A 27,263-nucleotide genomic window follows, 5' to 3' on the forward strand; every position below is an offset into this window, starting at 1 on the left:
CTTCCCCACATCTTTGACATCGCTTCCTCGGTGTTGACGCCGAACGAGGGGTTGATGGGCGGGATGAAGTTGGAGGGGTTGACAACGACGAGGCTGCGGATCTAGGCTCAGGGGGTTTGTGCTGTTTGCAACAATTGCCATGTTTTCCATGTTTGCGATGTTTGCCCTGTTTGTGCTGGCGTTCAGGCATCCATCTCCTCCGTCAATTCCTGCTGCATCCTGTTCTGCGACGTCACCTCTATCTATGAGCATCTGGGGACTTGCTCCACACCGTCCTCATGTGAAGAACAAGCAAGAGACGCTCCGCGCCAGAGAATGAGGATCGCCCGCAAAATGCCTTCGTCACGTCCACCAGCACAACGGCGACGGAGATGGGCCCCAAAAGTCAGGACTGGGTGCAAGACTTGCAAGTAAGTACGCAGACGTCTCGAGTCTCTCCATCTCGATGACCGCTTTAGGACACGACGGATACGCTGCGACGAAGGGAAGCCGCATTGTGCGAGGTAACGAGAGCCGCGTCCTCCTCTGTTTACGAGGCTCTGACGTTGATCAAGGTGCTTGAAAGACAAGTTTCGTTGTGAAGGGTACGAACCTCCAAAGACCTGGCTGTTCGAGCCATCTCCGAAAGAGAAGCTGGAGAGATCGGAGTCAAATCCACCTCTTCTCCAGCCATTGGCGTCCCATTCGGACTCTCCTACAACCAAGGGCAATCAGACCTTTGCCGATTTGAGCAGGTTTCTTCTCGAACCCTCAAGTCCGTGGGTAACGGACGTGGACCGAAGCTACACCCAGCTGTTCCTCCTGAAAACCGCGCCTCTTATCTCTACCACCAGAAAGTGGCGTCACTTCTGGCAATTCATCGTGCCTCAAGCTGCTTGGGATAACCCATCGGTCCATCATGGAATGGTCGCGGTCGCAGCGACCTTCGACTCGTATATTTCGGGGGCCGACCACACCACCCTCATATTAGACCGGAGAGCCCAGGCTGTTCGTGCATTCACGAACCACCCTCCTTCGTGGGACGTGGCATTGATCCTCTGCCGATTGTTTTCCTCGATGGCCCAGTGCAACGGGGATTTCACTGCCGCCATGGCACACATGAAAAGCGGGGAGAAGATTCTCCGCGAAGCAACGCAGAATGGACAGACACGGTCAGACATTGTTCGGCTCATGGCTGCCACCTTCATGGGTCTATCGGCCGATGCGAACAATGATATCAGCGTCATCAGGCGATTTCTCCCGAGCAAGCGCCGCGCCTTTCTCGAGCTCAAGGTCATAGGCTCTGACTATGGAAGGCTTCTGCGCCGGATAGCGCCAGGGCACAACCGTGAGGTCGATACGCCGACCATGGGCTTTCTGTCGATCGCCTTCACCATGATGAACCAAGCCATCAGCTCTGCGATGTACCCGGACCTCCTGGTGTTTAGTGGCGATGACGGGGTTGTACCGGCGGCGCAAATCCGCACCCATTTGATGCGAGAGGACTCCCTGTTAGCTCTGGACGACCTGATCATCATGTATCCATGCCTATGCTATGAGCTGGAGCAGTACTTCGAGGCGCGCGCCACCACCGCCGCCAGAGACGCTTCGGTGGTGTCGACCCTTGACGATCTGAAGAAGCGCCTCAAACTCCTCGTGGACAACTACGTCGTGCAAGCATTAGAAGTCGAGCCCCGCATGACGGCCGGCACGTTTTGGCTTGATGACGAAGGGCTCTCGGGGTGCTTGATGGACAAACACCTCGATCGGCCCCAGAGCGGCGTCAGCCCGGATCTGGGTCAACAACAGGTCGATGCCGGCCACCATGAAGACCCCGTCCTGCGCGAGAGAAGGGAGTACTACCACGAATATGTCTGTCACTACAAAAGCGGCTTCATGTGTTGATTTGGAGGCGGGGGTTGTTTATGGAAAAAAACACTAGTCTAGAGCACGACGGTTTCACGATCTAGAAGTTGTATGTCAGGCCAGGGCGTCACTGTGTGCCTCTTCAGGCGAAAAGGCCGTGTTCGAGGATCAATCCATCAAACTAAATATTCTACCGACTCACCCACAAGTAAATTGTGAATCGATCAGGACTATTACTTTGACAGACAGACAGCCTTCTTCTCACGAATCTTCGCCTGAGCCCCGGGACGGACCCCCTTCTAGCGAGCCAGTGAATGCATTGACCGTTTCGTTGCGAATCTCCGGTTCCAGGACGGAACTTATTGTCGCTTGCCAGCCAGCCAGTCAGCCAGCCAGCCTGAACAGACAAGAAATACCATGAGTCCTTAATCACGCTTTGCTACAATCCCTCATTTCTCGGCCCTTCAAATGCCTCGGTCTTCATATTTTTTTTTGTTATTTTGTGATTTTTCCTCATATCACCTTGGGTGAATCTGCCGCGGATCTTTCTTTCTGTCTCGCTCTCTCGAGGGCATCTCCCTTGTTTTTAGAAATCCGCTTCACTCCTTTTCACAGTCCTGCTTCTTTCCCCAACAGCAGACGTTTCAAATGGAGACGGGGTGATTTGGTATACAATAACTTCTTCTTGGCACACAGTGGCGCATTTTTTCTTCTATCCCTTCCTTCCTTCCTTCCTTCCTCTCAGACTCGCTAGGACACATGTACAAGCACGAGATAAAAAGCTTGCTGGAAACACAAATGGTCGTTAAGGAGAGACATGAAAAAAGGGGGTGTCAACAAGTCCTGAACCAACCCGAAGCTCCAGATATCCTCCACTGGACCTTTGTTCCCCTGTTTTTTTTTTACCTTCCTCCTGGATCGCTCTTGGAATGATCCAACAAGCGTCGGATTCGGGTCGGAGAACTCCCTGCCGTAAGCACATTTACTGACTGATAGAAGGGAAAGATGGAGCAACTGTTCAAACGTTAGCAACTCAGTCCAGAATCTTCCGATCTCGAAGGCAGCACTCACTCTCCATGATGGCGGGTCCAAAGAGCACTTCGTTGTCGCTGAGGCTGCGCCCCGAAATGTCCACAATGGTGATGAAAATGAACACTTGACCACCACCGATGCTTCCTGGAATGCTGACGTTGATACTTCCATCCCTTTCAAAGACGGCCTGAATGGACACAACCTCGAGACCAGCGATGAACGTTACAAAGATGAACTCGGTTTCGGAGAAGTCATGGTGGGATTTCGAGAAGTCTGGGACGAGTTGAAGAGACGAGCCAGCACCAGGGGCGGAGCAAGATGAAGCTGAGCCACCGTTTGTGCGCGCTGAGAGAGCGGTGCTTCGCCGTCCGTAAGCAGGTGGTGTGGGCATAGACATGGTCATTGAGGACATATCCATGGTGGTAGTGGTGGTGGTCGTCTCCATTGACATATCCATAGTCGTTGTGGTCGATGTGGTGTAGGCGGTCGTCGAGTCAGTGGTGGTGGTGTAAGCGTAGTCGGTGGTGGTCGAAGTGTACTCGTAGTTATACTCCTCTGAAGTGGTCGAGTCAGTGGTGGTGGTGGTGGTGGTGGTGGTGGTCGAAGTGTATTCATAGGCGTCCGTAGTCGTCGAGTAAGTGACATCAGCGATATACGCGCTGGCAGTATACGTGGCGGTTTCGATGTCGGAGACAACGGTAGCATAGTTGTAGGAATCAGTGGTGAAGCTCTCACTGCCACTGGTCTCGTCGAAGCAGGGCTGAGCGTTGACTGTCAAGCCAGGGAACGCGGTGAATGGCAATGGTGGGTTCTCAGGAGGGCAGGAGACGATAAACTGCGAAGCGATGGTGAAGACCGAGTTGGCGTCAAGAGGCTTGAGTGAGGATCCGTTAGTTCAGATATATCGCCAGAATGGGGGTCGCTGGATAACTTACAGTGGTGAATGCATTGGAGGCGGCAACTGCACCGAGAGAGCTCCTCTGCGCACTGGTGTGCAATGCTTCTGTGGCCATAATACTAGCAGCCACGGCAAGGATATCCCGTGACCCAATGAACGGTGCCGCTCCGAGATAAGCACTGGTTCCAACAGACTCCAGGATGGCGCTGACAGTGACGAAGCTGGTAACGTCCGTCACGGGGAAGCTATACTGGCAAGGCTGGACCGGCGCAACGCCCGCGGATTCAATCGCCGCGATGAGAAAATCAACGTGTGCTGATTCGTCCGAGGCGATGAATTCAAGGTTGATGAAGAACTCCTCGTCAAAGCCGGCATTGAGGAAGTCCTGCAGCTGGAAGCTGCTGAATGCTTCTTTGTAGAAGGTGTTTTCGAGATGCTCGAGCTGTTCACGAGGGTTAGATCACTGAGTTCTCTCTCTCGGGCGGAGATGGTGGGCTACTGACCGTCAGAGCGAATTGCAAGATGGTGATATCAACCTCTGAGAACTGGCTTCCACGCTTGGCAACAGGATGGGCCAACGTCAAGCCGGCGAGGAGGGTGCTCAACCCACAAAGAGTGAATGTTTTCATGTTGGCAAGAAAAGTGATGTTCTATGTGTGCCACTGGAGGCAAAAGGTATATACCGTGGAATAGATGAATGAGAGTGTCCAGCACAGGTTAGAAGGAGAGCTTGTCAAAAGCTTGGATAAATCGAATGAAGGGCAGACTTATCAAAAGCCTTAAAGAAAAGAAGGACTTGTCAAAAGCCTGGTGAAGGAAGGACTGGAATGCGAGTGCTGGTTGGAATGGCTGATTGATCTCACATTGGCCGCAGGAGAAAGGAAAGTTATATACACACGCCCTAGGACAGCAGACATCTTCCAAGAAGGAAGCGTGAAGATCCGAGCATCGCTTGCTCGCTCATCCATCTCGGTAACCCGTACGGAGTTCATCTTGTCAGCAAAAGTGTTCAACTCACTACAAATTTTGACACCGGATATAGAAGGTGCCTGTTTCAATTGCTCCAATAGTGCTGTATCAAGGAGGAACATCCTTGGGGGTAAAGGGAAAAAAAGGAGCCCTGTATCTCATCCACGGGGTAAGCGTGCCCAAGCTATCTTTCGGAAGCTGGTAGATGCCGGGCAACAGACGTTCAAACGCTCGGGCTGATCTGCGTGAGGAAGATGGGCGAAAGGGGTGTTTGGTCAAGGCTAACGCTTGGGCCGAGATCTCAGCGTCTCGTTCCTGATCTGGGGAGACGGGCTAGAACCTGGCTGAGCCGGCAGCTGCCCGCTGCGAGGAAGGCCATAGCAGACTTTTCCCAATTTCACCAACGGTTGCAATCTAACTGCGACGCCGGAGGAGCTCGAGGAAGCGATATGAGGCTGGGGGGCCGCTGGCGCATGGGACAAGGCGCTTTCATCTCAACCGTGGCGGCACGTTGAAAACACTCCTAGGGAAGAAGGTACCAGCCACAGTGGTTACTTGAGACAGTTCGTGTCTCTCAGTGACTCAAGAAGAAAGGGAAGAGGAGAGATGGTAACCGGAGGGTGGACTAGCCGAACAATGGTGAAGCTGTTGACATGTTTCAGCGATGAGAAAGCGCGACAATGCCAAGTCCTGGTCACGTGCAGACGAGGTAGGCTTGGCATGAGCTTCGCCTCGGAGCTTGCAGAAGCGTCTATACCTCTTTGGGAGTGGTGACGTCAGTGGAGATATCATTGTAACCGCGTGCTTGCAGCTTCAGCTGCTCTTGATCCATCAAACACAACAGACAGCCCAATCTTGTTTTGTACCTTGCACAATCCCTGTTCAGCTACCTGGTTCGTTCCCCAGCAAGAGCCCTACTCAGCCCGGGAACTCACATCAGTGAGCGCGCACGACAACCTCATAGGTTCATCCCCTGGAGGGGCTCCGCTATGATGTATGCTGGTATCTTCCAGCACGCCTGATCGTCAGTTCCTTTTCCTTTACCATTCGTGAATGAGCACTATGTAGGCATGTGCAATGGATGCGTTGGTTTACCTATAAAGGTAGGCCCAGGTCGTGGCCTCGTGGCCATTCCCAATTCCGTCGTGGCCATCAACTTCACAAACAAATCGAACCATCTCTGAGAAGAAAAACAAACAAAAACTATTCCCGTTCCAAATCAGCAAAGATGAATACTCAAGGACAGGCAGCTGGACAGCAGCAGGAGGATTACGTTGACAAGGGTGAATCGATCTGCTCCATCCCCTTCTTATCACGAGCCACGGGGTTAACGCTGTCTCTCTCTACGCAGGTCTCGACGCCGTCGAGAAGAAGTTCGGACAGGGTATTTAGATCCCCTTTCCTCCTCCCTTCCCGGGCATATTATATGCCTCCTCCGCTCCCACCAGTTTCACGTCCCGGGTTATTGTTGTGATCCAACAATTGTGACTGGGTTATCCACATATTAAATCACCGTCCTGACATGGTTTGCGCTCGATTAGGCAAAGTCGACCCTGCCAAACAGAGAAGCACGAACGAGAAGATCACCGACAAGGCGAGAGATATGTTTGAGAAGGCCACAGGAAAAGATGTCCCATCCAAGGTGCGTTCAGTTCTTGTCACGTGGAAGACTTTTCATCGGGCTCCACATCCCGAGTGTCGGAATTCTCGCAGGACGCGGAGGTGAGGTGCGCAAGGCCCAAAGTGGTTGGGTCTTCAAGCGCCGGAAAGAACGGATGAAGGCAGGTTGGGATGAAGTAGTGGGCCACTATCAGTCTTGCCGTCTGATCCACGATTCCATCTGCAATATATCCGAGGCAATATGACCATTGCTAATATTGGCATGCTTCACTACAGGTCAGCAACTGATTTATGGTATGGATGCCCAAATCAGTGCACGATATCCATGGGGGTTTGAAGGAGGGAAGGTAACCAATGCTATAATTCGAATGTCAAAATGAAATGAGTAAACATCCACGCCTTCTGCCCTATCACATCGGCCTATGCGTCTGCAACATCAAGTCTAGATTTTTATACGTACGTAAATATGTCGCGTGAATCTGGTGTCGGTGTTGTCTCCCCCTCGAATCTATGCAGGCTAAATGCTGTTGGGTCGACACAAGCAGTATTATGACTGGGGGCGGTTCCCCGTAAGATTTTCTGTCAAACGCACTGAGCACGAGCAATCATGTATTCCTTCTGTCGTCATAATATATCAGTCCCAAGGAAGGTTTGGGCTTCGACGCGTCTTGTACCGATGGCGAGCAGTCAGTCCATGGGGCTTCACAAGAGAACAGAGGAGAGAGATGCGGTGCCCTGATACAGATCCGCTACAGATCCGCAGTAAGCTCGATGGCGGTGATCTATGATCAATAGCAGATGGACCTCGGAAATGGCCAGCTCTCGTCTCCGGAATTCGGATGTGCATGTCCGTTGGTCTGACACAGAACACGCCAGTTCCAAATCGGCCCTTTTGCGCTGTAATAGCCGGACCACGGACAGCATCAGGCCAGGACAACGTCTCATTTTCCCCGGTCACCACCGTCACCTCCGTCAGCAACAAGTCACCCCCCTTTGGGTGCCCTCCGTCTGGTTTCGGAGGCCGGAGTGAGATAACCCGGAGGCCCTGCTGCATGACGTGTCACGCGGAACAGGAATCCGCCACCACTCGGAACCAAATTGGAAGGGTGATTCGACCGGCCAGTCCAATCCCGTGCCGTTGCAGTGCCAAGGCAACCGGGCTGGCGGTGGATCCTGTCAGGACAAGTGACGAATGGTGGCGGTGCTGAAAGATTTCCCTTTTCTCGTCAGTCCCTGCATGGCAGTTTCACATTCTGCCATCCTCGCTGGCCTCCGGCATTTCTTCACGCACAGTTGGGCCCAATAAGTCTCGACGCTGACCTGGAACAGGCAGTGGGCCAGCAGATCACCCTCGACAGGGTGGCGCGTGAAGATTCACCTCTTTGGTGCACTTCTGCAGGAACAGGTCCTCGCCCAAGTCCGCGGGCGCGCAGATTCTGTGCGGCAGATTCCCGTGGTGATTGTCGGCGATACAGCCAAACTCCATCGGCGATGGTCAGTTGCAGATCAGCTTCTCTTCAGAGCAAAATCTCCGTCGTGAGGATCAGGCGAAAGTACCCCCTTCCTCTGGCACCGCCTGTCGCCCAGGAAATGTCCCACGCGACTTGAGATTTCTGCATGAGGCCCGAGGTGTTCGGCCTAGAACCTCGTCCCGGGTGCGGAGCTCTGGAGGTATTCCAGTCATGGTCCAGCAGCTCCGCAAGGAAGCGAAATCGAGATTAGAACCGGGGACGGACAACACGTGCAAGATAAGGGATCAAAAGAGGTGTGTCTAGTGTCAATTTCGAACTGCTGCTGCTTCGTTGGACTTCAGCCAGGGGAAAACTGTGGGGACCGAATAGTCTCTTCTCCGCGGGTCAGTATCTGGACGTCCAGGATGTGGTTTAGACAACGCACCTCCAAGGGACGTGTGACTGGTCGGAGAGATTGGCGGCGCTCCCAGACGATCTTGTCCATAGCTTGCAACCGTGTCGACCGGGCGGTGTAGAGTTGAAGGTGACCGATCTCTGAGACCGGTTTCGATCAAAAGCCCCGCGGCGGTGATGGATGGCAGACGGGTCACCGAAGTGTTAGAGTCGGGCGACAGTCGTGATGATGTCTGGACGGTCGATCCTGGACCGGTGCTCGCCATCGCGGGCGGAGGCGGTACTGGGTCGAACGTGCCCGACGACGTAGACGAACGGGAGGGCGCTGGCACATGCGGGCTCGGTACCGGGAGTGGCAAGATGATGCGGCCGCCCGACCCAGGCATGCTGGGTTCAGTTTTGAGTAAAGCAGGTGGCAGAAGAAGTTGCTCAGTTTCCGCCGTCTCGGAGCCATTGTTTGACGCCGCCGTATCCTGTCACACATAAAGGTTAGCATCGTGGCCGTGAGGAGTCGGTCCACAGCGAGAGTCTCTTACGTTGTCGCGGGCTTCCTCGATCAAGGCTCGTACCTCTGGTGATACCATTGGCAGAATCTCATTGAGAAGGCTTTCATACCGTGCCAAACGGCGCGAGGTGGCCGTGAGATCCTCAGCGGTCCTGGACGAGCGGGGTTCGCTGTCAGCATGCTGGATTCACACGCAGACTCAATCATGGGCGCCAAGTGGTACATGACTTACTTTCGCTTCCTCCATCCCTTGCCGTAGCCATAGTAGCAAGTGGTGCCGGTGTGAAGACACCTCCGACATGCAGGCCTGGAGCCATCACACTTTGTCTTGCGCTCGCGACATGGTTCGCAAGCGTGACTGGTTCGCGCCCGTTCAGGCTTCTCCCACGCCGAATTGCTTGACCGTGAAATGGGCAGCGAGGTACTTTTGGTGACACCAGCGGGAGAAGCGATAGAAGGTGGAGACAGGCCACTGGTGGTATTGCCAGGCTTCATGATGATGTGCCGAGGCTCAAAAGAGATTTTTCGGGAACAGGTCAAGACATATGGTTATGGACCTCGAGAATGCAGCGACACGTCAAATCCAGCAGACCAGAGTCAAAGTTATGAGTGTGCATAAGCAGCAACAGATGGTGCGCAGAGGCGGGGGGAGGAGTGAGGAAGGAGGAAAGGAAGCCAAGCTAGAAACTTTGGAAGGAGGTAATGAGGTAGGATATCGACGGGTAGATGTATCAAGCTGCAAGATGCGTGTGGCCGATCTCGTGGTACTAGGTATTCGTCGGAGGGAAAAAGGGTGGAGAGCGAGGCCCAGTGGATCGATGGCGGACTTGCGCAAGTGTGGTAGGGCAACGCGGTAGACGGAGTCCCAGAGCGTTTCGAAGGGGGCGTGTGTGTGTGTTGGTGGTGAGAGAGACACTAGCGAAGGGGTGGAATGGCGAAATTTCTGCTGTGGACTGGCTTGGTCAGGTCAGTTCCGCCCCGTCAGTCAGTGAGTCAGTCAGTCCGTCAGTCGACTGCTGCGGCAAGACGGGCAGCTGTGATTCTAGGCAACCGAAGAATGAGCAAAGTATTGTCGTTGTACTGACACCAATGGTCGGGTCAATCGTCAGGAAAATTGTAACGGATCGCGTGGTGGGCCCACGGTGGTGGTCGGGACCCGGAAGGATGGAGAATTGCGACCTAGAACAACCCACAGCAATAGACCCTGTCTAGGTCCCGGTACCTCTTGCTGGAAGTGATCAAGGGCCAGGGAAACCCATAGCCTCGACTAGAACGTCCGGTCTGGCAAAGGGAAAACAAGCGAGCGGAAATGAAAAGACCACTGCGCAATTTTGGTGTCCTGGTCCTGGTCCTGGTACCAATGATGCTGGCTGGGTTTACGGGAGCTCGGACCGGGGACAGCCACCGCGAACAGGTTCGGAGATGGCGGGGGGGCGATAGATTTGGGAGTGTTGGTGGGTGTGTGTGTGTGTGTGTGCACAGGACGGATGAGCTACGGAGAGAGACAGAAATGGGCAAGACAAGAGAAGGGGAGGGAAAGAGGTCGCGATGGCTGAGTGGCCCGCAGTATGACCTGTCGAAGGGGTGGGGGAATTGATGACTGGGGGCGAGAAGAACCGTTGGTCCAAGATCGAGGCCATGAAAGAAAATCTCACGCGCGGTGCAGGTCGATTGTAACGGTGAAAGACGGGGAACAGCCGTAGGTGTGTGTGGTCGACCAGACGCCAGGGCCAGAGAAGAGGCGAAGACGGGCATGAAGATCAGGAGGTTTGGTGGGAAGGATCCCGAGAGATCGCGACAAGAGGGAAGCACCAGAAGAAACCGAGAGACGGCCAGAGACAGACCACTTAGCCAAACGAGGCTAGAGAGGAGGAAAAGAGGGAAAAGAAACATCAGGAATGAGAAAAGCAAAAGGGAAGAAAGTTGAGGCACGGGATCTGCCATTGGCTGGTAAGATGATGCACATAAACAACGTTTTTTTTTCGTCCTGTTTGGCTTTGAACACGCAGCCCGTTTCGTTTATGTGGCAGTGTTTTATTTAGTTAGTTGTTGCAACGGCGGCGGCGGCGGCGATGGCAACTGCAGGCGGGCACGGGGACAAGATCGGGTTACTGGCTGTGACAGATTGTACCCGTACAGGGCACGGGGGCCTCCGCGTATATCAAATACCTAGAACTATGATACCTACAGTGCTGCGTATGTACATACCTAGGGTAGGTAGGAGGGTGAGGGTACCTCGATGCGCTGTACCTACCGAGTACCTCGTACACTCTCACTGGTCCTCGGAGGCGCCCAGGTACCCAACTCAGAGGCCCAGAACACCCCTCAGTACTTGGCAAAGCCGGGGGAACTAGGTGCTAAATCAGTTAAAGCTCCTTAGGGCTGGTGATGCACCGATGCCTCCTACGTCCGGAACACGTTCTCCGTTCTTCTTGCCGGCACCTCTCCTCAGGCTAGGCAGTGGGTAGGTACCAACGCTGAGGTATCGCTGCCAAGCTAGCGCGGAAAGGGACTTTGCGGTAAATCCTATTATTGCTTTCTTTACAATCGTTAACAATGGAGCTGCCATCAGGAACACATAGGTGATCTCTTGCCGGCTCTGCTCTCGGCGCATCTCTCTGTTTAGTAGCTGTCTCGGTCATACTGTGCTCTGTAAGTCCTTTACCCGCCTCAATCTGATGCTGCCTCTCAGCCATGTCATCGTTGTCGCGCTACCGCCACGTCCGCCACTATCATTGCCACCACCGCCCTTATTCTCACACCGAGTACCTCGTACGCGTGTAAGTATGTCCTTTCTAGGCCAGGTGATTTGTGTTCACTGACCCTGTGCACTGATGGCTCTATCTCCAGATGGTTCCGGACCTTCCTTTCTGGCACAAACCATTCCACTGCGTTATGTTCACCCGGATATGGCTTCCAGTTCTCATCCGTTCGCCACCTCCTTTTCTTTCCAATCATGCTCGCTTGCGCTCGGGAAATTTATCCATGAGCTTGCTCCACCCCTCTCCCAACCGGGCTCAACAAACCCAGCGCCGGATTTAAAATCCCTTCTGGCTCATACAACAACCCCGTGAATTGGATGGACATGCCGGTCCCCATGTCGAGCTTCTCCCTCTCCACCTTCGTTCGTTTGTGCATCACGCGATCGTGTCTTGTTATCTTCTTTCCAATTGTGTGCCTGGTCCCCAGGACGCATGGCATCAACCCACGACCGCTAATGCAGACTCGAAGTGACAGAGAATCCACATGCACTGAACGCTTCCCCCGAACGGGGTGCGCGAGAATAATCAAGAGGTGGCGGCCACCCTTCGTCTGACACGCTCGATTTTTCTGTTCCCGACCTGACAGAAAAGAAATGACAATTTGTCACGCCCCCATCATGGCGTTCGCCGCTGTCAGTCAGACCGGGTCTCAACACTATTTGACTCGGGTGCAGGGGACAACGGAGCCATCATCCGGGTCTAAAGAGCTGGTCTCCCCTTGCTTGATGCCCGTCTTCTGGACTCCCTACAGGATGTATGCACTCGTTAGCTATTGACTTTGCCCTTTTTCAATAGACCGGATGATAAACTACGAGTAAGGAGAGATCTCTTGCATTGTTATAGGATAGGAGGTCAGGTGTTGCACCGCGTTCGAGCAGCACTCGTCTATGTAGATAGAGACTCTCGAATCTGCTCTCCAGACAAATCCAGAATCCTCCATACCTACATACTTTGTAGCGACCTCGTGTTCTCTCCTTGTCTTCTACTCGGTACGAGGTGTGATGAAAAACAGTCTCGACCAATTACTTTCCTTCACCACAAGACCCTGTGAAAGTTGAAGTCAAGCATGGCAAAAGAAATCCAGTAATTAAGGCAGAACACGAAACCGGGAGAAAAATCCCTTCGAAGTCATCCAAATCATTCATTGTCTACATGTTTCCATCTCTCTCTCCCCCCTTACCAAGCCCGCCATTTACAGGATCTCAGGTCAAAAAGAGGCCTCCCGGTCCCTCTACCCCTTTCGTCTGTCTGTCTGTCTCTTCCGCTCCGTTGTAGATCTGGCTGTCACTTAATCACTCATTCATTACGTCGTCAAGGTGTTGGAACCAAACCAAAACAACATTAATGGGTACTCCCACGGGTGTTGTTGCTGCTCCTACCCAGTCTGCATGAACCCCTCTCCATAAGAAAAGTCGATGATAGGTTTCCCCTGTGCCATGAACACACCCCGGCCAACGCCCCATGTGTGTCGATTCCAAATCGTGGATGGAAAAGATTCAAAACTCTTCGTCTTCGAGAAGAGAGTAAAAACAGGCGTTCTAGCACTCACACGCACACACACCTGTGTAGTCTTCCCGACAAGCATAATCACAATCACTCACAAACTCCCCGGAACACCCACGCTGTGCAAACCAATCGATATCACTCATAAGTCCCTGTGTCTCGTCACAATCCAGTCGCCTCGGGTCGTGCCCTCTCATTTTCCCGGGCCCCGGGGTTCTCCTTGTCCTACCCGATTCGGTGTCGTACGTGTTTCGCATCTCGTTCTCGGTCCCGTGTCTGTCACAGTCATGGGTCATCTCTTGATACTAGTCTTTCTGACCGGTTCGACGCCCTGCATGGCGCCCAGCTTCGCTCGATCCAGACCAAAACGAGGCCCCCTCCCGCGCACAGGAGAAAGGCCTGGCCCCGTAGTGTCCCACTCTTGGAGCCGGCGCTGTATGTTCGGGTCGCTTTCGTCTCCAATAAATGTCCAGGACTCTTCGGTGTCGCCGCCTTCGTCGAGGAGATCGACAGCCGTGAGGCCGGCTGCTCCTCCGGCCGCGGCACCCGGTTGTTGGATAGCGGCGCGGGCCCGGACCAGTGATCTCGCGTATTCGAGGTCGCGGTAGATTGCTTGAATGGCGGTTTGCACGCCGTTCTCCTGCCGAACAATATTAGCGCCTTCCCTTCCCAGATTCTGCTCGTTCTCAGGAACAGTAGGATCGACAAATACGAGTAAAGAAAGGGGATCTCTTACCTGGCGAATCTGCTCTCCCAACAATCTCGCCTTCACAATCATCCGCTCACTGTGCGTCGCCTCCCACAGCGCCCTCGAGAACAAACTCACGTTGACCTTCTTCAGGCAAATGCCCACACCGAGATCTTCCACTCTCGATCCAAAAAAGAATTGATCCCCAAAGAATGGCTTGACCACGGTCGGGAGTCCCGCTCGAAGGCTGGCGCCTGTGGTCCCCGCGCCGCCGTGATGGCACGCTGCGTCAATCTGCCGGAACAGCCAGTCGTGTGGCGCAGACTTGATCTGGAAGATCTCTGGGGGCAGGGGGACTTCTGCCTTGACAGCCTGCGGATCGCCAAGCCGGTCAGACCAGCCCTTAGAGAGAATGCAGCGCACGTCGGCCTTGAGGACCGAATCGACAACCGTCTTCGTGAGTGCCGCGGGGTCCGAGACGACGATGCTGCCGAAGCCAATGTACACAAGCTTCTTGTTGTCGTCTCGAGCCTTCTTAATAAAGTCCGTCAATTCGGCAGCGGGGGTCCAGTCAGAGGCCTCATCGAGAAACCAATACCCCGTTACTCTGACCCAGTCGCTGTAATCCAGCGGCGGAGCCACCACGTGTGGGCTGAAATTATACAAGAACGGCACCTTATTGGGCTGCATCTTGTCCAGGTTGGTGCTCCTCAGATTTAATTCTTTCTTGCGCCACCGATTCACTTGCCCCGCAATGGCCTTCCAGAAGACATTGTCGAACATGACGTACGAGTAGTAGTTGTACGCACCCCCGATTTTGTGTTCCGGAACGGCAAAGGCGTGCGGGTATGCACGCGTGCGCGTCCATGGCATGGTGAAGGCGCGAAAGTAAGGGATGCCCAGGGCTTCAGCAATGTGGATGCCCGCCATAGCCGAGGGGGATTCGATCAGGAGGTCCGATTCTTGACAGGCAGCCCAGGCTGAGGTGAGAAGTTCATCGATCCATGTGCGGAACTTCGCCGAGGCTTCGCGTAGAAACGAGTACGTGAACATGCCGTTCTCAACGCAGATGCGCATCAACTCGGCCGGGTCACCGTCCACAGGCCTGAAATCAATCCCGTGCTTCTGGATCCAGGGGCCAAATTCAGCATGCGTGGCAATCCGTGGACGGTGCCCTTCGGCGAGAAGGCCCTTACACAAGGCGATGTAAGGCTGCACATCGCCTCTTGAGCCAATGGTGAGACACGTAATGCGCAGCGAAGTAGTTGGTTTGGTGAGGTTGATGATTGAAGCGCGAGGGTCATCAAATAGCACTGGTCCGGAGGATTCTTCATCCTTGTGGCTGTAGATTGCCTCGACCGTATCGGGTAGGACGAGAGCATGGTCGCCCGCCGTAGAGGTGCGACGGGCTTCCTGGAGCTTGCGGTGTTCCTCTTTGGCGATTTCTGCATCATCCTCATCCGCTTTGGCGAGGACGCCCGACTCGGCCATGTAGCGAGCTGTTTCCAGACTGTGCAGGAGCGTTACGGTGCAATCGTCACGATGTTCGGCCGAGCTGAACTCGAAGAATAATTCCTCATGACCACGGATCACCAAGACTAGGCCATGATAGCCAAACCGGAAGCCTTTCTCTTTGTCCACGTTCTCAATATCTTTTAGTGGCAAGACCAGCTTGGTTCGCGTCCCAGGTAGGAGACTTCGAAAGCAGAATTTTCGATTGCTGATGTATATCTTGCCATACAATGGAAGGACGCGATGGAGGAAGCCAAAGTACGTTGCCTGTAGTTTCTCGGTGGCGGGCAATGCGAAATGCGCGCGAAAGCGATCGCCGTGGCCGACGTTGGCTTCTTCATCTTCCGGATCAACGCCCCTGTCATCGGGCACGACACCCTCATTTTCTCCGTAATGTTTCCTACTCCCGGCCCACATGCCTGATACCTTTTCGAGATAGGACATGGACTCCGTGGCAAGCAGCTTTCTCATGGAAGTGGACCGGCTTTTGAGGTAGTCCGCAAAAGCTCCAGCTCTTTGTAGAGGGTAGGATCCGGCTTTGACCAGATCCTGCAGCGTCGGCGAGGAATTGTTCCTAACATAATTCTTGCCGGGTTCTAATTCTGATGAAGGGATATCATTCTGCACCGTTGCCCGGCGGTCCGTCTGCGGCTCATGTGCGCCGCGGATGGGGATAGCAAAAGCATCTCCTCTTTGTGGTGAGCTTGATAAGATTGTTCCACCCTCCGATGATTTCCTTGTGGGTTCAGTCGATATGGATGCCAAAGTTTCCATTCGATGAATGGCCGGTTGGTGAAAAACGTCGCTTCTGGTCAAGATTTGGCTGGCCGACATTTGTGCTTCTGCCCGCGGCGACAGGGGCGCGGTAGACGAATCTGTTTCCTTGTCGATAGAGTGAACATAAGAATCTTCGGAGTCGTGATGCCTCGCTAGCGGTGACCGGGTTGTTCGTTTTGACTTGTTCACCTCAAGACGACTCGTACTTCCGCTTCTACGGCCGCGCTCAAAGCTGGCACGACCGTATTCCCCTGTGAACTCGTTGCTAGAGCGAGAAGGACTATTGCCACGAGCAAACTCGCCGCTTCTTCTGGGAGACATTCTGCCATCATTTCCGACGGAGAACGGGAGCAGAGTGGCTTTAACACTGTCTTTGAGGGGCGGACTCGACTGAGCTCTCGGACTCTCTGCGCCAACGTCCGAAGACTGCCTATTCGAGGACGCCCTTCTTGGGCTGGACAACGCATCGACCTTTCTTGTCGGCGACAGGATATCTTCCGACGTCCTCCTGGCTGGGGCTTCGGTGATCAGGCTTCCGAGGACGTTCAGTGCATCTTGGCCAAAGCTGAAAAATGAGAAAAAATACTACACGAATCAGTGCTGCCAAATTAAGGTGGGTTGGGGAAGTGGCCCTTACTTCGTCGATTGCATATGAATCCTCGCTTTCAATCACCCTAATCTTAACCGTCTCAGCGAACTCGACCACCGGGCTCTCCTCAAAGTCAATGATATTTTCCAGGGGCAAGGAGATCTTGACACTGTCTCCATCGTTGTGGGAGCGGAAGATCGTCTTCTGCAGAGTCTGTACCCATTCCTTGGCGCTCGAAGCAGTGTCTGCTCGAAAGTGGTATGTACGATGATCTGTAGTGACGGAGAAATCTTTACAGGCCTTGGACTTCCCTTTCTCCTTGTCGATAGCGATATTGGCAGATATGCCATATCTGAGGTCGATATTTCCGGAAGGAAAATAGAGGTTGGACGCATCTGAGTAGTAGGACAAAACATCTCCCTTGAGTGAAAACCAGTACCTTTTGTATTTGGAAGTCGTCCTGCCCTTCTTCGAAAGATAGCCTGTTTTGACGACGGTGTGAGACTTCTTGGTAGATAGGCATAGAAGCAAATGTGTTGCTTCGTGATGTAAAGATAGCCTTGAAGGAGCACACTCTGCAAGAGCCAACACGGATATTCGGCCACCACGGGCTCGGGCACTTCAAATCCAAAGATCTCCATCAGTCGCGTTGCAAGGAGCGTCTGCGGTGTCGAGTCGCCTCTGCTTCTTGACTTCAGAGCTGTGGGAGATTCCAGCATCTGGTCCTGACCCTCTGCACTCTCTTGGAACTGAGCCTCCGCGGTTATCAACCGGCTCAGAACAGGGGCATCTCTTGGATTGCTCCTCGAAGACTCCGAGGTCACGTCGCTCTCAGGACTGGGGTCTTGTCGGGGGGTGCCCTCTTTTCTGCGTATCGGTCTTCCCGGTAGACGTGGCAACGACTGCACCAACCGCTGACTCGAGAGACGGTTGATCTTCTTTTCGCTAGTGATTTTCCCGTCCTTCGTAGCTACAGACTGTCTCTCTTTCGACCCCGTCCCTGGAGCAACCGAGGGTGATACATTGTCGATTGCTGGCTGTCCTTGTTCTTCAGGGATCTCATCCTCACTATCGCTTGACTCGTCGAATCTCGTGTTGAAGTCATTTCGCGACCCGGCGGCCGCGATCATGGAAAAGATGGATTGATTCATGTATTGGGCAGGCATGTTTGAGCCTCGATTTGGGGCGGTCACGTCTTCTTGGGCATCGTCTCCCAGACGCAGGCGAGAGGGGATATGTGATGAAGGGAGGAGGTTAAGATTTGAGTGTCGCATGTGAAGTTTGCGGAGACCGCTCTTCTTGGACGGAGGGGATTCGAGGTTCGACATCGTGTCGTTTGTGAATCTGCGGACGCGGGTCAAAGTGATAAACGGACTGGATTGCTCGGCGCTGCGGCAGAATGCCCTACTCAAAGTGTCGGCGACGCGTGAGGCATTTGGGCAAGTGCACACTGTCAGCGTCCCCTTTGAGCGAGACCAGTTGTTGTCGAGGGTCACAGGTTCAACGCACAACGCAGTCTCTCACCTGACTGCGCGACGGGGTTGTTGAGAGGGAGCAGCCCGATAGCCAGGACGTCCGCTGAGAGTCGAGGACATTATGGAAGCATCTCTACAGCACATGAATGCCGATGCAGAGAGAAACAGTCGGGATATGCTGCCGCTAACAATCTTCTCGTGCCGATCAACAACGAGAATACAGTAACAATAATGCAAAGACTGAGGGAAGTTGGCAAAACATATCTCTCGGACCCTGTGCTGCGTGTGTGTGACTGAGCCTCGAGACTGTGTATCCGCTAGTAAGCCAGGGTATGTATGGTCGACCCAATCACAATGCTTGGAGCTGCGTGATTACCACAGGTTCCGCAGGCAGCATTAGGCGAGATTCGGCTCAACATTCCAGGCACCACAAGGGGAGGACCTATGTATGTACGAGGTACTACAATAGGGCTGCTCCCACAGAGCTTGGATAAGGAGTGCATTATTACGTTGCATACTCGATACTTGAGGATGAGGATGAGGATGAGGATGATGATGATGATGATGATGATGAAAAGGGAGTGTGCCCTTGTCCTCCCAGCCATGTTTATTACCCTCCATACTCCTCCAACTGGTCTTCCTTCAGCCGTGTCCATAGGGTCCATCCCAGCCTGCACAAAGCCATCCCTGTGTTTCAAATAAACCGCTACCTGAGTGGACATCTAGGACGTCTCCAGCATTTTGGCATTGTTCCGAGCACTGGCAGCCGCGGTAACAGACACTAGGATCGGGGTTAGCCTGTCGGTACACAGAATGGAGTTGAACTGGTGGGTGGCACTTACATCCTGCCGGGGAATCGTCCCATGGCATGTACATTTCAACCAATTGCAGGTACGGGGCCGATGAAAAGGTTTTGTCCTGGAACAAAGCATGAATGTCCTCCTTGCTTTTGACTTGGTATGTCTTGTAGCTGCCCTCCTCTGCCCCAAAGGTTGGGACCAGCTCCTTGTACTTCCAGTTTTGGATGTCGTTGTAGCCTGCTTTCATCCCGTGGATGAAACGTTCGATGGTGTAGCCGTTATTGCAGACGATGAAAATGATCGGGTTGAGGTTATGTCGGATCATCGTGCTTACTTCCTGGCAAGTGAGCTGGAAGCTGCCATCGCCGGTGAAGAGGATGGTCCGACGGTTACCACCCAGCTCTTTGGCGGCCAATGCCGAACCCTGGCACGCACCAGTCGCATATCCAATGCTTCCCCATAGGATCTGGCTGATGTTGATCACATTTTTGGGGAATCTTGTGTCAAATATGCCATAGTTTGAAGTTCCTGTCTCAGTGAGCACAATGTCACCATCTCGCAGCCACTGTCCCAATCGCGGCCAAAACCAACGGTGCGTGATGGTAGAGTCGTTGGGATTATCGTCTTTGGGGATCTCTTTCTGATGCAGTGTAGGGCCAGGCTCGATGTTCAGTTTGGGCAGTCGGTCAATGACTTTGCGAAGGACGCCTTTCATTCCGACCCCAGGATACTCTGAATATCGGACGCGCGTGTATGTACTGTGGAAATCGATTGTCTTCAGCTGCGAGGTTCTATAGGAGAATCCTGCAGTGTTGAAGTCGGACTTTACGCTGCCGATAGTGATGAGCAAATCAGCCGCTTCAACGCGCTCCTGGACTCCAGGGTTGGAGGCATCGCCGGCATAGATACCACCAAAGGTGGGCAAGGTCTCATCGACGGCACCTTTGCCCATGGGCGCCACGAACACGGGGAGACCCGACTTCACGATCAACTCGTGGGTCTCGGGCAAGACGCGGTGACGAATGGCGCAGCTGTCAACCAGAATAACTGGGTTCTTGGCAGCTGTCAAATACTTCAAGACCACGTCGACCACGTACTCTTCCTTTTCTGGATCATTCTTGTGCGGGCTCAGGTCCAGTGGGGTCTTGAGTCTTTGGCCCTCGACCTTCCGTTTGACCATGTCCGTGGGAAGTGTCAAGTAGACGGGCCGACTGCTGAGGTAGCACTCGCGAAGTACATGGTCAATTTGTGAGGCAATGTCGCGAGGGTCCGTCAATTTGGCGACTTCCAACGCTAGATGGCCAGCCATTTCGGCGAAAACATTGAAGTTCCCGTTGCCCAGGGTGTGATGTAGAAGCATGCCATTTTTCTGAGATATGGTACTCGGCGTCCCCACAATATGCACCACTGGCACGAACTCAGCGAAGCTAGAATCAACAGTCAGTCGATGCAACCATTCCGAATCAACGTGACTCGCCTTCCTGCGGTTGCATTGAGGAGAGATAGCTCCCCGACTCCAAAGGTGGTAATGACAGCTGAGATCCCTTTGACTCGAGCATAGCCGTCGGCGGCATAGCCCGCGTTGAGCTCGTTGCAATTTCCCACCCATTGGAGGCCGCAGCCCTCAAGATAGTCGAGGGCTACCAGATTGAAATCGCCAGGCAGACCGTGGACCGAGTCGATGCCAATCTGCTTGAGCCTGGTGAAAAGATAAGTAGCCACATCCACTGGCTCTCTGAGCTCTGTGGTTCTGACATCAGTTAGAGCAGCCATGACTGGGCACGAGCAAGAGCAAGTTGTATGAGATAAAGGAGAATAGAGATGAGAGATGAGAAAGGAGAGGTGACGTTCAGGACACAACACTCGGAGACAACGGGAGCGAGTTCAAGCTTTATACTGTAGGGAAGGCACGATACGACACCGATCAGATCGGCGTAATAAGCATTGAGGGTTGCAGCGGAAGGCCGGCAAGATGCAGACGATGCTTTCGAGACCCGAATGTTGAGATGACCTCGAGAGTTAATGGGGATTGAAAAAGGCACATGTAAAGTTGAGATCATGATGCTTTGTGATGCAAGGGTGGTATGATGTGACGTGCAACATCAGCCCACGCGTCCCGACCAAAGCTTGTGATAATAATTGGATCAAGCATCCTTATGTGAGTTATTCTAAGCTGCAAGGTAATGGACACAGGATTTTGCTGGGCGATCTGGGTGCAGAGCTTGCCTTAGCTATGCCCACCATGCCTGGGTAGGAAGTTCTACAGTAGGGCGACTGCTGATGCTGGGGAAAAGGGCTGTACTCGATACACATGGCAACAAAGAGATCTGGGGCCAAAGCTAACCATGCCTAGGTGGGAAGTTCTTAGGTAAAGAGCTCTTCCGGTGCCAATAATGCCGAGTGTGATAGAGCTGTTTGTTTATCTCGGGGGGCCGATAGCCAGTAGGGAAGCCCATCTGTGGTCGAGGCCTTTTCCATCAGGTACGCGCTTATTCCAGCCCCTCTATTGGGCACCCTTAACGACAGCCTCATTAGCCCCATGCTAGCCCCTTCCGGCTTCGTAGGCCTGCCTAATCAGCCTTCCTTATTCCTTCGGCCCCAAATCGTCGGTGCCGCTCATCAGCCACGCAGCCCATATTACCCAGTACGCTTGGTTCGGCCTGCGACTTTCTCGTCTCTCGCCGTCGTCGACGTCCTGCTTCGCTGACACCCCTCTCGGCCACGGCGCCGACACACTATCTGCGGATATATTTGTGCTTGTTGCCCATCACCCTGCGGCTCGTGGCAATCTCTCCGCCCTTCCCTCAGTTTTATAACAGCCACAACTTCCTCCGCCGCACCTCAGTCATCCACTCCGCTTTCTCACCTTTTCCTGTTCGCTAAGTCCGTCTGCCGGCGAGATCAAACATCTATCATGTGTCTTTGACGCTGCGCTCTTGTCTAGGGGTGCGCCTCGTTGTTCTGCTCGACTCCGAGCTGAAAGGGACGTGGACAGTCTCCTTCGAGATACTGTGCCAGATTGCGACCACCGGGGTCGAGGTCCGAAAAGCTGGGGAAACTCAGATTGCAGGCAATGATTGTGGCGCTTGTCCGACTGCGGTGATAACGACGCGAGTTGGCTGGTGATCGAGTGCTCCGGTTGACTACCTGCGACCAACCTTTGAACGATGGTCTCGAACAGCCAGATTATGGATAATCAGCGACAACAACAATACATCCCTGGGCCTCCCCCTCCACCCGGGCAAGGTACTCTCGGCCATCTCCCACCCCCTCCTCCTCGACCGTATCTCCAATCGAATCTTCCTCCTCCTCCACCGGGACCACATCCCTCCGCCCTGCCGCTTGGGACCGTCTTTGGACTGCCGGGCGCAGGATGGCAGCAGCCATGGGGAAGATCGGGATTAGGTCAGAACATACCGCCTCCTCCGCCATTAAACCACACCCAGCCTCAAGGGCAACACCTGTCCTATGGTATGCGACAGCTGAATATTCCGCCGCCGCCTCCGCAGAACGACAAACCCATCTTGTCCGCTACATTTATTCCAACTGGGGACTCGTTTGGGCCCGGCGTCGGCATTCCACCGCTTGATGATTACTCTTCATATTCTCGATATGATGCTCAGTTCACTTCCGAGCCTTCATTGTCTCACTCCGATCAGAAGTATTCAGACCCCACCACTACTTCTCACAGCTACTCGTATCCTAATCCTGTGCATCCAAATCCGGATATCGCCAATAGGGAAAGCCGGGCTGCCTCTGCCTCTTCTAATAGGGCCGCTTTCACCCTGCCTCTGCGCGACATCAACGAACCAATCTCCCCGGGACCCCCGACCGCAACCTTGGTCAATCCGCAAACAAGCATTGACCAAGGTCGGCAGCGAGCGCACAGTGCGGCCGTCGGTGGAAGCAACTCCAGCGAACTATCTTCGCAATGGCCCTTGGACCGTGTCCTTGCCTGGCTGGCTGCGAATGGGTTCTCAGGTGATTGGCAGGAGACCTTCAGACTCCTGAACTTGCAGGGTTCCGAGTTTCTCGATCTGGGTCGAGGACCGAATGGCCGTGGAAATTTGGGCATGATGCATCAAACGATTTATCCGCAGCTCGCAAAGGTCTGCTCGAGCGGCAATACCGGTTGGGATCAGGCCCGTGAACGAGAGGAAGGCAAGAGGTTGCGCAAGCTGATTTCCCGCCTGGTCGAACAGGGAGGCGAGGGTCCAGCTAGTGCAGGTATTGGCCATCGGAGGCGAGAGTCTGGTATGATTCCAAGTGCTTCCACCGAAGGGAATTTGGAAACTTCGCCTCATCTTCCCCGATCCGAGTTTTGCAGCGCGCCTGGCACAGCTGGCCCAGAAGGGAGTCCCGGCAAGCAGATGCCTCCACAGTTTCCGAGCGGGTTGGGTCCTCGAAATTCCCAAGGTCGAAGCAGCACCATGCCCGTGCTCAGCAAACACAGCAGCACTTCTTCCACTCCAAGCGACTCTAAACCACCAGAAAATTTTCCAGGCCTCGGCCGTACAGATTACACAAGAGGCGTGCTGACCAGCATGAACAATCGGGGTCGACATAGCCCTAATCTGTCCGGTGATGGCTCGACGGGCTTGTTTCCTAAAACCTTCGAGGCCTCCCCCAGTGCCAGCCCTGGTCTTGGAAGTGCAGTCCCCGTATCGGCTACAAGTACCTCTTCTCAAGGACTGCGACCGGACCACAGCAAGAGCAACAGCACCGATTCTATGCTCAAGGCAATAGGCCATTCCCGCTCAAATGTCAACGTTCAGGGGCCTTACGAGAGGAGTAACACATCATCTGGAGGCTCAGAACGCTTCTATGCAGATAGGCGCGACGCGCAGGAGATGACCAGGCCTTCGCCGCTAGAAGCCCATAGGACTTGGAGTAACGACTATGCCCCAGGTCCCGGAGGAAAGGATCACAGCAAGGGTTTTCTCAGCAAGTTCATGAGAAAGAGGCATGAGCATAATCAGCCTCAATCAGATGAACATCCTCTGGAATCACCGACAAGTCCTGGGCCATTGAAGCTATTTACGAGGCCGAGCGCGAATGGTAGCGACTCAGTGCTGCTTCCGCGCCCTGCATCCGTGACGAGCGAAGATGAGAGGGCGCTGGTTGCCGGGCGCCGAGGCCCCAATGCTTCGAGAAGGTACCTTTTTGTGACGCCAGACTGTTGGAATTACCGGCTTGTGGATGTCACAGACGTGGAAACCGCCATCGCCCTTCGTAGTCTCATTTGTATCGAGCTTGGGATACCAGACGCCGAATATGCCCAGATCTTTGTGACCGAGCCAGGTCAAACAGAGCATGAAAGTGCTCTCTCGGACAATTTGCTCGTCGCAATTCGAAACCGGACAGATAATCTGGGCAGCTTTAAGCTGTTTGTCCAGAGCCCTACACTCTCTGCAGTATCCGGCTCTGCCTCCCAGTCTACTGGTCTCGGGGTTTCTTTTGGACAAAAAGCTCAAGCCGAAAGGGCTCCGCCCATGGTCAAATCGAACTCCTCTGGTGGCATCAGTCGGAATGGTTATACATCTCCAGGACCCGAAGTTGTCGCTGACCCTACTCTTATGCAAAAGCAGGCCGAAGAGTATCGACGGCAAACAGAGGCTAAACAACGTGCCTACTTGGAATCCCGCCGAGCTCAAAAAGAATCGACCTCGACATACAGTGGTGGTGGCATTCGAGGAAGCACGGTCATAGACTTCGACAGTCCCCGCCACTCACCCTTTGAAGAGAAGAAGGTCGAAAATCTTGTCCCAGTTCGGCGGCCGCCAACAGCACCTGCAGAATCTACCACTTTGACCAAGGTCAATTCTCTTCGAGCCAAAGGGTCCAGCAATCGATCTTCCCTCGATGCATTAAAGAGAATTTCGGATCCAATTGCCGAAGAAGACGCAGAGCGTGCAAAGAAGAAGTCTGCTGCTTTTGCGGCCATTGCTTCGGGCGGCATCGGTGCGGCATTAGCCAATGTTGGCAAGATGGCTGGCGCTCCCGCCACTGTGGGTAGCCAAGGGCTCCAACAAGACAGAAGGGGTACTGAATACAGTCGGAGTACTTCAGGTGGGTCCTTTCGTCCCGACTTTACTCGGGGCAAAGGTGATATGCTGTTCAAGGTTCCTAACTATGAAGAAGGTTTTGCCGATATGAACCAAGAGACTCGGGCACGGAATGCGGTGTTGGAAAATGCCCGGCGCTTTGGCGCTTCTCCAGCGGTCAGTCCTTCGACCGAGACCGCACCACGACCGTTCTTGCAAACACGAAAGTCATATGGGCCCGATCTAGAATTTAAGGAGACGAATGTTTCTTTTGCTCCTTCACCTCATCCCATGAAGGATGATTCGGACGACGACTCAGACGATGGTCTCTTTGCTATCCCCCTGGCAAACAAATCCCTATCCAAAGATGATCATCCGTCTCGCAGCAAGGATCAGAGACCAACATTGACGGTTGATACGGACCAAAATATCAGCAAGAATGTGCGGTTCAAATCACCAAGTTCGTCCAGTGGCATACAAAACACAGGGGAGGAAAGCGCCACAGCTAGTGGAGAAGGCTATGACCGCAGTCTTTCCGACGGCAGTTTCAGTGGTTCTGCTCAGTCTCCAGATGACCGAATGAGTAGGAGAGATTCCTTCATCAGCGATATCTGGGCGAATCGCCCGGCTGTGGAAAACGTGGTTCACCATCTCGATGAATTCTTCCCCGGCGTCGATCTCGACAAGCCGTACCTGGAAGAGAAAGGCGATAACAACTCGCCCATGAGGACGACTGAACAAGATCCTCTTGAAGCTCTCCAAGGACCCTCCAACGGCCTGACTTTTGGTACCACTGGGCTCGATCTCGATTTCAGTCGCAAGAGTGACTCGGACACCTTAGGCTCTGACGAATCCACTTTAAAGGCGAAGGATCGTGATAAGGTTGCCAGTGTTGCGCAGAGGCAAGTCGGTAAAGCGACAGGGGGCATTTCTCGGATGAAATCTATCCGTGAAGTTGCTCAAAAGCGAAACGACATCAAGCGAGGACCTTCTATTGCTGCTCGCGTCGAGCAGAGTAACGCAAGCAGCATCGTTCGCCGGAAATCGACGAAGATGTTTGGCGCTCATATCGTTCAGATCAGACCAAAGCCAGGGAGTCGATTGTCTACTCTAGATCCTATCCCTCAAGAGGACGTTCCCACGGACGACACACCAAAGCGGCAGGCAACTTTCAAGATCATTCGCGGTCAACTCATCGGCAAGGGTACCTATGGACGCGTGTACCTTGGTATGAACGCGACAACCGGTGAGTTTCTGGCTGTCAAACAGGTGGAAGTCAATCAGAAAGCTGCAGGTCAAGACAAAGATCGTATCAAGGAAATGGTTGCTGCTCTGGACCAAGAGATCGACACTATGCAGCATCTCGAACATCCAAACATTGTGCAGTACCTTGGTTGTGAACGCAAGGAGTTCTCCATCAGTATCTATCTCGAGTATATTCCTGGTGGCTCGATTGGCAGTTGTCTCCGCAAGCATGGAAAGTTTGAGGAGTCCGTGGTCCGATCGCTTACTCGACAAACCCTTGAAGGCCTGGCATACCTTCACCAAGAAGGCATTCTGCACCGAGATCTGAAAGCTGACAACATCCTCCTCGACCTTGATGGCACATGCAAGATCTCGGATTTTGGTATCTCGAAGAAATCAGACAACATCTACGGCAACGATGTCACCAACAGTATGCAGGGCTCGGTATTCTGGATGGCGCCTGAAGTTGTCAGATCACATGGGCAGGGATATAGTGCCAAAGTCGATATCTGGTCGCTTGGTTGTGTGGTTCTGGAAATGTTTGCCGGAAAGCGACCGTGGAGTCGAGAAGAAGCTATCGGCGCCATCTTCAAGCTGGGAAGCCTCAGCCAAGCGCCGCCTATCCCCGAAGATGTTCAGTCGACAGCTACAGTTGACGGTCTGAACTTCATGTATGATTGTTTCCAAGTGTAAGTCTCCAGTTGCTGGCTGTGAAACGTCGCGGACTAATGGATGTACAGCAACCCAACTGACCGACCAACGGCCGACACCCTACTTCGACATTCAACATTCTGTATCCCTGACCCATACTACAATTTCTACGACACAACATTGGCTGCGAAGCTAAGGAACGTTGACGGTGCCGGTCTTGGTGGTTGAACATTTACAACGCTGTACACATGATACCAACTTCTTGCTACATCCAAGGATCTATAAACGCGATTTTTGAGCGAATATATCCAACAAAGAGCCGTTCTTCGCACAGTAATTACACAACGGCAACTGACGATTTAACGCGGCCTAACGAAGGGAAGGAAAGACATATAATGCGCGATTGTTACTATAGTGGTATCATATACACAACGAACCTTGGAAAGATGGGAATTGGACAAGGCAGACAAAGGCGATGGTGGG

The 27,263-nt window shown here is 53.5% G+C and overlaps 6 protein-coding genes across 6 annotated transcripts; 2 read left to right on the forward strand and 4 right to left on the reverse strand.

Annotated features, from left to right (window-relative positions):
• Positions 1-371: 371 nt before the first annotated feature.
• On the forward strand, positions 372-1,884 carry AYL99_06211 (hypothetical protein; the record flags this gene model as incomplete). The annotated part of the gene is made up of 3 exons (XM_018837721.1): positions 372-410; positions 459-496; positions 555-1,884. 3 exons carry the CDS (start codon positions 372-374, stop codon positions 1,882-1,884), a joined length of 1,407 nt encoding a protein of 468 aa, XP_018692281.1.
• Positions 1,885-2,827: 943 nt separating this feature from the next.
• On the reverse strand, positions 2,828-4,404 carry AYL99_06212 (hypothetical protein; the record flags this gene model as incomplete). The annotated part of the gene is made up of 4 exons (XM_018837722.1): positions 2,828-2,859; positions 2,917-3,751; positions 3,813-4,217; positions 4,279-4,404. The coding sequence occupies 4 exons, from the start codon at positions 4,402-4,404 to the stop codon at positions 2,828-2,830; spliced, it is 1,398 nt and encodes a 465-aa protein (XP_018692282.1).
• A 3,737-nt stretch (positions 4,405-8,141) lies between these two features.
• Positions 8,142-9,229, reverse strand: AYL99_06213 (hypothetical protein; the record flags this gene model as incomplete). Its single annotated transcript, XM_018837723.1, has 3 exons — positions 8,142-8,702; positions 8,766-8,886; positions 8,967-9,229. The coding sequence occupies 3 exons, from the start codon at positions 9,227-9,229 to the stop codon at positions 8,142-8,144; spliced, it is 945 nt and encodes a 314-aa protein (XP_018692283.1).
• Positions 9,230-13,291: 4,062 nt separating this feature from the next.
• AYL99_06214 (hypothetical protein) lies at positions 13,292-17,893 on the reverse strand (the record flags this gene model as incomplete). Its single annotated transcript, XM_018837724.1, has 4 exons — positions 13,292-13,639; positions 13,736-16,561; positions 16,614-17,047; positions 17,140-17,893. 4 exons carry the CDS (start codon positions 17,891-17,893, stop codon positions 13,292-13,294), a joined length of 4,362 nt encoding a protein of 1,453 aa, XP_018692284.1.
• Positions 17,894-18,762: 869 nt separating this feature from the next.
• On the reverse strand, positions 18,763-20,613 carry AYL99_06215 (hypothetical protein; the record flags this gene model as incomplete). The annotated part of the gene is made up of 3 exons (XM_018837725.1): positions 18,763-18,821; positions 18,883-20,267; positions 20,309-20,613. 3 exons carry the CDS (start codon positions 20,611-20,613, stop codon positions 18,763-18,765), a joined length of 1,749 nt encoding a protein of 582 aa, XP_018692285.1.
• Positions 20,614-22,007: 1,394 nt separating this feature from the next.
• Positions 22,008-27,008, forward strand: AYL99_06216 (hypothetical protein; the record flags this gene model as incomplete). The annotated part of the gene is made up of 2 exons (XM_018837726.1): positions 22,008-26,818; positions 26,870-27,008. 2 exons carry the CDS (start codon positions 22,008-22,010, stop codon positions 27,006-27,008), a joined length of 4,950 nt encoding a protein of 1,649 aa, XP_018692286.1.
• Between the last annotated feature and the right edge of the window lie 255 nt (positions 27,009-27,263).

This window comes from Fonsecaea erecta (assembly GCF_001651985.1).
Source record: "Fonsecaea erecta strain CBS 125763 chromosome Unknown Scaff5, whole genome shotgun sequence".
NCBI lineage: Eukaryota > Fungi > Ascomycota > Eurotiomycetes > Chaetothyriales > Herpotrichiellaceae > Fonsecaea > Fonsecaea erecta.